This window comes from Poromitra crassiceps (assembly GCF_964638095.1).
Source record: "Poromitra crassiceps genome assembly, chromosome: 15".
In the NCBI taxonomy this organism is placed as follows: domain Eukaryota; kingdom Metazoa; phylum Chordata; class Actinopteri; order Beryciformes; family Melamphaidae; genus Poromitra; species Poromitra crassiceps.
In genome coordinates this window covers 39,832,626-39,842,808 of record NC_139634.1, presented here as the reverse complement: position 1 = coordinate 39,842,808, position 10,183 = coordinate 39,832,626, and the positions used below count along the sequence as shown (strand labels likewise).

General features: G+C 44.0%; 1 protein-coding gene across 1 annotated transcript in view; it reads right to left on the bottom strand.

Annotated features, from left to right (window-relative positions):
- Positions 1-1,067: 1,067 nt before the first annotated feature.
- Positions 1,068-10,183, bottom strand: part of arap3 (ArfGAP with RhoGAP domain, ankyrin repeat and PH domain 3) — a gene marked incomplete at its 3' end in the record, with an annotated part of 57,976 nt that continues 48,860 nt past the window's right edge. Inside the window, exons 32-34 of the mRNA XM_083652306.1 lie at positions 7,791-7,928; positions 7,075-7,113; positions 1,068-1,538 (exon numbers count right to left, since the gene is read on the bottom strand). Coding sequence (XP_083508432.1) covers positions 1,068-1,538; positions 7,075-7,113; positions 7,791-7,928 — 648 coding nt within the window. The remainder of the gene's footprint in view (positions 1,539-7,074; positions 7,114-7,790; positions 7,929-10,183) is intronic.

The following is a 10,183-nucleotide window of genomic DNA, read 5'->3' as shown; positions in this document are numbered from 1 at the left end:
GAATATTGATATTGAAGATATTGAATATCGGCTATTGGCATCTTCAGTCCAACAATCTTGGCATTGGCCTTAAAAAGCTTAATATTCACGCCTCCATGTGTATAAAATATTGGCTACTGGCACCTTAAATACAAAATAACATTGGTATTGGTGCCTGATTTCATATCAGTCAAAGTGACAAGATGTTCTTTCTCAACAAATGCGTCCATGTCTCCATCCACTATAGAAGCATTTCTCCCTTTAGTTTCATCGTTCAGTAGCAACGGAAGTGTTTTCTTTCAAACACGTAACATTCTTTCAGTGAAAACCTCTCAGCCAATCAGAGTCTGTACATCTGTCAGCTGTCACAGTATCCTCCACTCCGCTTCCAGAGAGCTTTCATCTTTTTTTTCTTCCCAAATGTTAACGGGCAGATGTGAAAATATTTCAGTCCGTCACATGTCCTTCTCAGAGAGAGTTACACAGCCGGCCGGGTTGAGGGTTTGATTCCCAGGTTAAAGACGTGCAGTCCTGGATCCTCCACCAGACGTCAGACATCACTGTGTCTGCTTTGCACCATTTCCCAAACAACCTCAGCTGAACGTTGAAGCCGATCCCGCAGTTTCCCCCAACGTCCGCTAGAGGCACCAAATAGACTCCCACCAGCCAATGACTACAACCAACCAACTTCTGAGCAAAATATAAAGTCAATACATTTTCTTTACACAAGAGGTTTTGACCGCAGTAGCTGTGTGTCCTTAAGGCGATTTTCAAAATAATTGTGCCACATATAACAGATAAAACACCGCTCTGTTTCCCTAGTGATTGACAGGTTGTTGTTGGCCAATAGGAGGCGGCGCCGTGGCTCTGCAGATGACCTACAGTACACTCCGCCCCCTCCACCGTGGCTCCACCCTCAGGCTCTCTTTGGCTGCTCTGGCTCCAAGAAATGTCAACATGGTGGCGATCGTAACTCACGACTTCATCTGTTTTTACATTTCCACCCAAAAGGGAAATCCTCCTTCCAAACAACTTGATCTCTGCTGATACGAACACCTCCACTCTTTCTTTTTTCTTCGGTCTCTCCCTCACACATCATATGGCCTCTCCTCCTCCTCCTCCTCCTCCTCTCCCTCCTCCTCCTCCTCCTCCTCCTCGTTCTTCTTGGTGAAGACAGACGACAGCTCCTGCAGCAGCAGCTCTTGCGACGGCGTACAGACGGGCTGCAGCCTCCTCCTGGCAGGACGCGGCGGCGGGCGGTTCGAGTCCGGATCCGAGCCGTGGTCCAAATCTGCATCTCCGCTGCTGCCCCGGCTCCGCGGTGCGTCCGGGGTTCGATCCAAGTCCGGGTCCGGGTCCGATGAGCCGGTTTCCAAGGGAACCAGGCTGAGCGGGAGGTCCGGTGCCTCCCGGGTGTCGGCGGCGGCGCCCGACAGGAAGCTGGTCTCCAGGGACCTGAGCACCTGCAGGCCGAAGTCGCCCACCTCCTCGTACAGTGGCTCGGGGAGGTCAGGCGACTCCGAACGCTCCTGAAAGGAGTCCTGCTGCACTTTCATTGGCTGAGAGAGAGAGAGAGAGAGAGAGAGAGAGACTTTCACTTTTATTTGAAAACAAACCACACACGTGCACAACATGGCACCCTTTGACCTGTGATGCCAGAGTCATGTCCAGGCTGTATTATATAGGGATGCACTGATCCACTTTTTTTCAGTTCCGATCCGATTTGGTCATCAATTATCTCATAGCATTTGTTACCTGGTTCATAATATTACACACGATTAAATTCAAAAATGAATAAAGGTCATTAGGTATTTCCAAAACAATTGATCCACTCAACATTTGTAAAATAGCATTTCAACAAACCGACAATTAAACCCCCCCAAATATTTATAAGACTAAAATAACTCCAAAACTAAAGACATGTTGTTAAGTTAGCTAAGTGCTAACATTACTAGCTTAGTACTTACTACTACTACGGTACTACTTACTAGCACTGTTTCATGTTATGTCAGAGCAGTTTATGGTCCAGTGCAAGCTATAAATGGACTCTTGATCGGAATGTGGATCGGCGACATCAGTCTGATATCCAATATGTGATACGTCAGTATCGGATATACCGATATCCCATCTTTACTATTATAGTAATGCTACTACCTATTGGATCTTCTCTATATCTGCAGCTGGGTATGATACTACTGTTGGAGTCAGAGTCAAATAACATGATGGCAGTCAGCATGGCCCTCGCTTACCAGCAGGCGGAGCCATAACACAGTTTGGGAGTAACTGCCTTAGGCCATATTGTTTCTGATTAACAACAGTGATAATAAAGTTATTGAACTGAATTGAGAGAGAGAGATAGAAACAAAGGGGAGACAGAGAGAGGGATATAAACAAACAAAAAAGAGAGAAACAGACAGACAGACAGAAAGAGAGGGAAGCAAATAAGAGCAATAAGAACATAAAAGAAAGTGGGAGACAGGGAATATATAGGAAACATATATGTTGTCCCTGGGGTCCATCTTCGAGAAGCATAACATTCCTTTTCATTGTTTTGCTGGTGATATCCAAATTCATCTCTCGTTAAAACCAAAATGCAAAGATTCCATGCAGCCTTTGCTGAAGTGTCTCAAGGACGTTAAACCCTGGGTGGAGTTAAACTTTCTTAACCTTAATTATAATAAGACTGATATAGTTATGTTTGAGCGACCCAACCTTTTGGATGAGAGCATTAGTACCCTTGCCCCTTAACCCATTGATACCTGATGCAGCATTTGTGTGTGTATCCCTTTAAGACCGCGAACCGCGGTTCGCGGTCTTAAAGGGATACACACACAAATGAGGGATATACACGCAAATGCTGCATCAGGTATCAATGGGTTAAGCCCCTTAAAGTCGTTCATCTGTTTAGGAATCTTGGTGTGTTTTTTGACAGCTCATTGTTCATTTGAATTCGATAAACAGATTAGTTCTGTAGTTAAAACGTTTCTTTCAATTGAGAGTCACTGCTGAAGACCTATCTCTTCTTATTAGTGTTCAATTCAAGTTGAGCTCGTCACCCCTGACCTTATTTTTATTGTGCCTATTATTATGTCGATTGTTCTCTTGATTATTCCTATTTTTACCAACTGTATGTGTCTATTTGATATTTGTGATTCGCTGTTCAGCACTTTGTGTAAATATTTATACAAATAAACTTTGACTTGACTTCATTGATATTTTTCTCCTAGAGACAAAAGAGACAATTAGAGGAGAAACATGAGTGGAATCTAACTGGGTGTTTCTGATCAATAAAAAACACATGAAGTGAAACAAAACCTCCGGTCAGATGATGAGGAAAACATTCAGGAGGGGAAACGGCAGACGTCCTGTTGAAGGCGCGGCCGCCATTGTTTTAGTTTCTCTCTATCTGATTCACCCACGAAAACCTTCAGACAACCTTCCCTTTGGACTCCAGTCAGTTGAGACCAGTGGACAAACTCTATGGTTTTCCTATGAAGACGCAGAAGTGTTCCTGAAAGCTGTAGTTCCTCGAATGGCCACTTGGGGCTGAGTGCAGTAGGCATTCACCCCATGTTAACACATTCACTGCCAGCCGTTTTTCAATACTGTAGTTAGCTTCTGCCAAGGTTTTTTTTTGAGGATTTTGGCTCATCTTTCAAGAGCCGAGGATTCGTTTCTGTTAGGATTTTGTGAACACACAATATCTCAAAAGAACTAATAGAATGTGTGCTTTCTCTGTCTAAAAGAGTTAGTTTGTAGAGTTAGTAGTTATGTAAGCATTAGCAGTTGAATACAGCATGGTTTCAGCGTCTGAAAATTTATTCTGAGATAAACGGCTTTTTGTGAAATTCGATAGAACAGTCACTTTAACCATTCATTTTTGGCATCAGTAAGACGTCAGACATCTAAACAATAGTTTTGAACAGTAATTTCCTCCATAACAGCAGGAAACCCCCCTCTGCTTCCAACTCCTCCCTCCGTGGGCGTTCTCCTCCGCCCTCCTTGGCTCTGCAGCGGGTCTGTGACAAACGAGTTGCTGCTGCCTGGCTGCTGCCTGGCAGTCTGGATGGGGCTCGCTGGATGGGTTTCGCTCGTTTCTTGGCGTTTCGGTTGAGAGCTCTGATGAAGCTCTTGCGATTCTGGGCTTATTTATGGTGCGTGTTTCAAAGTGTGCATCCAGTCTATTCTTGGAACCCCCCACCGTTGCCACCGCTGTGCGTCAGCGCGAAAGTGAAAGCGTTTTCGCCATCCATTTTACAGTATGAGAACGGCTTCCTCGCGCTTTTCCCTCCAGTTTTGGCTCGCCTCTTTCTACTCTGGAGAGACATGTCGCCACTCAGTGGGTCGGTAAAATAGATTATACACATTCAATACCTCCAATATTGGTATAGGAGACGTAAAAGGGTTAGATCAACGTCCCACCGTCAAAAAAAAAAAAATCGATTTTTTTAACGTAAAACACGTCATTGGCAGTCAACCGTTGGATTTTGTTTGACGTAAAAACACGTCATTGGCAGTGAACGTGTTAAAATGCCCGACTTTGTAACAGGATTAAACATGTTTCCAGTCAGGGGCAAAACACGGTTTTGGGTCTATATACCTAATTTCACCTTTTCATAACAACTGAAAAAGGGTCATTTTTTATATAACTCGCCCGTTTGGAGTAAAATAGATGATAGAAAAGGGGGTGATTGACAGGTCGCCTGTCCAGTGATCGTGCAGCTTGCCGATCACTGGACCAATAGCAGGCGGAGTTGTGGCTCGGGGAAACGTGAGCTGCGTAAGGACCACAAGATGGCGACAGACAACACTTTGCTGCAAAATGTGAGTCCAAAAAGTAGTGGGTGGATGTGTCCATATTATTGAGGTCAGTGGTTGAGACGTGTCTTGTTGAGACGTGTCTTGTCTTGTCTTGTTGAGAAGTGTCTTGTCTTTTGGTTCTGGTGACTTGAAAAGGTTTCTAAAGTCTTGACTTGAGATCTTGTGTTTGTGTAAATCAGGGTTTTGCAGAGTGAGCAGAGTGAGACAGCTCGTATTGTGAACAGAACGACAAACATAACAATAGAATGCATCGGACTCAGTGTGCAAGGTTTCTGTGCGCAACGATTTTTTTCAGATGACGGATTAAAAAAACGCATACGAAAAAACAGACTGTGTGTGCAAAGAACTTAACGCTGCCTTCATGTGACATGGGAATAAGCAGCATTCACCATCTGAAAGCTCAGTGAACAGTATCTTCTGTAGTACGTACCATCTGAACAGTATTTTGAAGTCAGGCACTCAATGCAGCGTTGCAGCCACCAGTAGCTACATTCAGTTTTCTGACACACATCAGGGATTTGAGATTTGAGACCCCGCCCCCCATCCTGACCACGCCCCCTCATCCTGTCCACACTTCAAACATCCCACAGAAACATCCTGAGGAAGAGGATGCTTCCTGTAGGAAGGGGAGGAGCCATGTTGGCAGACTCTGCCTGTATCTGAGCGGGCGTCGGCTTTAGCACTCAGGGTCTGCAGAGAGGCTGACCTGAGACCAAGCCTCATCTATCAAATGTGGGTAGATAACAAAGTGCCCCCCCCCACTTCAAAACATTACATTACATTACGTCATTTGGCAGACGCTTTTATCCAAAGCGACTTACAATAACACATTTTTGTCAGCAATAGAGCGATCAACTATGCAACACAGTCTATGACAACTACAACATCTGAAGGAATAGTGGTAAAGTTAAGTTAGTAATTTTTTTTTTTAAGAGAGAGAAAGAAGTTAGTTCAAGAAGGGCCCAGATGGAGCATGAAAAGGTGTGTCTTTAGTCTTTTCCGAAAGATCGGCAGTGATTCAGCCGTCCTGACTGAAGGTGGAAGCTCATTCCACCATTGAGGTGCCAGGGACGAGAAGAGTCGCGATCGGGATGAGCGACTTTTTAGCCCCCGTAGCGAAGGAGGGGCGAGGCGCCCTGCACTAGTGGAGGAGCGAAGGGAGCGGTGTGAGGTTTGGAACCTGACCATAGATTGCAGGTACAGGGGAGCTGACTGGTGTACTGCCCTGTAGGCCAGTACCACTGTCTTGAATTTGATGCGTGCCGAGATGGGAAGCCAGTGAAGGTCCCGGAAGAGGGGAGTGACATGAGAGAATTTGGGTTGGTTGAATACCAGACGGGCTGCAGCGTTCTGAATGAGCTGAAGTGGTCGGATGTCGGTGGCAGGTAGGCCGGCCAGGAGCACGTTGCAGTAGTCCAGGCGGGAGATGATAAGTGACTGGACCAGGAGTTGAGTTGCTTCCCTTGTGAGAAAGGGACGGATTTTGCGGATATTGTAGAGGGAGAACCTACAGGAGCGTGCTGTCGCAGCTATGTTGGCCGAGCAAGACAGCTGGTTGAAAAACAGAAAATAAAACTCTGGAAAGTGGAGAATTTGGGACCTTTGGTGGAATTTGCAGCTTGGAGAAGCTCTGATCCAGGTCCTGGGAAACCTGGAGAAGATACCTTGGATGTTCTGGAGTCAGGATGGACAGCCTGCTTATCTCACGATACGATTTGCTGCAATATATATATTGAAATTCAATATATCACGATACAAAACTGTTAATTTGTTGTGGTGTCAGGAACATGAATGGTGATATCAGCTCCACGTTATTATGCTGTAGTAATCACTAATGAGACGCTTGACCATCACAGTTTCACAAGCTCTCCATCCAAATGATATTATTGTCACTTTGTAATGACATTTTTAAATTGTTGTTTACATTCTAGCGGCCAATGGCATCGCTGGGAAGATTTGTGTCTTCAGAACATTCTGCTCAGTCAAACTTGTCAGCAAACTTGTATTTATCACATGGTATCCTAGTTGGATGTATCCTGGTTGGATTGAATCTTGAACCTCAGATTACGTATTTGTTTTGTTTCTGGATGGTGCGGTTTTTGTTTCCTTCTGTTCTCCCTGCAGCTACAAGAATATCTTTGCTTGGTTTGAAATCAAAGAGACCGGTTTCTGCTGTTCCTTTGATATCCTCTGGGTGTGCTGCTGCTGGCGTCACAGGAAGGATGGAAAGCTGCCCGGACGAAACCAAACGAGACAAAACGGCAAAATACTCACAAAGAACATGGAGAGAGTCCGCCTGTTGTGAAGCTTCCTCTGCAAGGAGAGACCAGGACAGATATGAGACACACTGCTGGACTGCAACTCAATGTCAGGGTTCCCACACCTCCTTAACATCACATTCAAGGACTTTCAATGACGTCCAGGCTCAAATCCCTCAAATCCAAGGACCCAACACGGGTTTGAGACACAGCTCAAGGTTAATTACTGTTACCACACTGAGAATTTTTATTTACAGAAGCTGACAGACAACTATTAAAAAGAGAGAGGCTTCTCAATGATGCTGTTACACATCAAGTAAAAAATATATATATATCAGAAGAACTTACATCTCTATTCTTGCACAAAATATATAAATTCAAGCACTTTCAATGAATGACCTATATCTATTTATGTTTATTCTCAAATTCACAAACTTTCAAGGATTTCAATGACCCATGGGGACCCTGAATTTATACAGTTGTATGTAATGTGTGTGTGTGTGTGTGTGTATGTGTGTGTGTGTGTGTGTGTGTGTGTGTGTGTGACATTTCAGTGTTGACCGCTGCGTTGTTGCATTTTCTGTCTATTCAGTTTTAACTGTACTATAATTCACTCAAAATCTAACTTTCAACTTTAACATTTTGAAAATTGTACTGTACATTGGCATTTTAATAATTTTGTAGAAACTATTTTGTGCAAAGTGAAGAGTGTATCACTCCTGTGGAGCTCACCAGGGTCTGGTTGGCGGACAGCATGGTGGAGTTGCTCTCGTCTCCTCTGATGGGGACCAGTGGCATGGTGCCAAACTTCTGCTTGCAGATATCAGACGACGAGTGGCGCCTCAACACCGGCGGGCAGGGGTCATCATTCTGCAGGGGGCGACAAACTCAGTCTTCACTTGCTCTGATCTGACCTGAACACCTGGTCTGTATGGAGATGTTTCCATATCTTTATTCAAGAGCGCAGTCTAGCAATTTGAGACCATGATTTTATTGATTTCATGTTCAGATTTTCAAATAGTCTGCACTTGCGCTTAGATTTGCTCTGCCTGTGCTCAACTCTATGCTTGCACTCAAAGTTGCTTGGAAAGATTGATGAGGAGAAAGTCTGATGAAGAGATGACACTTGAGACGTCACTTTTTTGGTGGTAAAAATGAATACCGTGACGTAACGATGTACCAAATCGGCCATTCATTCATCATTCATAGAGGGCACCTATGCTGCTGAAATGATAGGGGTTTGTAAAATTCTAACAGTTTGGTCTCAAATGTGGAGATTTTGACCAGAATCCTTCACATACCACCCCAAAAGCCATATTGGTTAAAAGCTGAAAAAAGTGTTTTGGGGGTAAGTTACACTTTAACTATATACTATACTAGTATACTACTATATATTTGAGTAAGCATAGAGTTTGAGCAGAGCTGATCTAAGCGTGAGCAGGGGCTGTGTGAGTGTGAGGGCGGGGTTTGAGGGAAAGCCTTACAAAATCTGAACATGAAATCAATAAATCATACTCTGAAATTGATAGACCGCACTCTTGAATAAAGACAGGAAACAACCTCCATACGTCTGAACATCTCATCAGAACTGGAGATGAGGCATTGGGGCAACCAGCTGTTGCACCATCCCCATCTCAGACAAATGCACCACAAGAACCACCACAAGAAGCACAACACATGTTATGTTGGCACAACATGGTGCAATGCTCACAGTACAGTATGTGCTGGGAATCTAATGTTCTATGGTTGCTAGTGAATAGGTATAAGTTCTCCTTTGTGCCTGTTTCTATCCAGGCCCTAAATGCCGATGTGAGGAGGAGGTAACTTGTTGCTTACTGTGGGACTTAACTACGCTGAATGATCAGCCTGTGTTTTTTGTTTTTGTTTTATCTATTGCTTGTTTTACAAATTTGTTGTTATGTATTTCACACACATGTATGTGTATTACTGGGGAAATACAAATACAATAGCTTTATTGTAGCTACATCTTCTTGTAATGTGTAAGGCGGTTACTAAGCCTAGCCTTGCCTTACTCACTCACTTGCACTAGCACTTTGAACTGCTGCTGCCTAACTCTCTTTGATGTGCTGCTACTTTTTGACCTCAGCTAGGCCCTGTCTGGGTTACCTGCACTTGCACTGATACCTCCAACTGCCATCCTGATTTTTATTGTTTTATGTGTCTTACATTGCGTACTTGTTTATGTCTTATTTTAGGTTATCATGTGTTTTATCTTGTGATTTTATGTCTCCCTGGTGATTTATGTCTGCCTTTATATGTTTTGCTGCAAATCAAATCGTCCTTCTGGGACAAACAAATAAATGAACTTGAATGAACTTGAACTAGTGAAGAATTTTAAATGGCTTCCTCAAAAACTGTGAAGCACCGTAAGTGAGACGGTAACACTTTGCAATAAGGGTACATTAATTAAGGGTTCTATATGTAAGAATTCTGAAGCAATTTATGTATTATTATTATTATTTTACTGTCAATGAAGGGGTTGTAACGTAACTTCAAAAATTAGACCTTCCCAGACTTTCTCGGTTGCCTATAGCGGGCCTGTGTGGACTGATTTCTACATGAAGGACTAGGGCCGGTGTTGTGCCAAAAAGTGATTTGCTGCTCCGGGGAGACCACCTCCGGGGGTGACCCTCCTCCAGGACCCGGCGCACTGAAGTGATTTGCTGCCAGAAACTGATTTGGCTCCGCGAAACACTTAATATAATAACACTTAAACCAGGAATACCAGGAGCACGACGTTTTGAATTGGATTACCAGGGGCACAATGAGGTTCTGGCTGGGGGGTCCTGGAGGGGGGTCTATCGGTGGGCTCACGGGGTGGGTAGAGGCAGCGCTGTGCACAGTCCCAAAATCAGTTTCTGGCAGCAAATCACTTTTTGGCAGAACACTGGTCTTTGCAGTTTCAGACTGCAGTTACCCTAACGGCCACTGGTGTCATTAATGAGAAGGAATTTCTGATTCTTACACATAGTACTTTATACGCTAATTAATGCTTATTATTAGGCATTACCTCACCATTAAGTGAATGTACCTTTATTGTAAAGTGTTACCAGTGAGACCATGGGGTTAAGAAAACCAATGAATGTCTCTTCAGTATTTACACC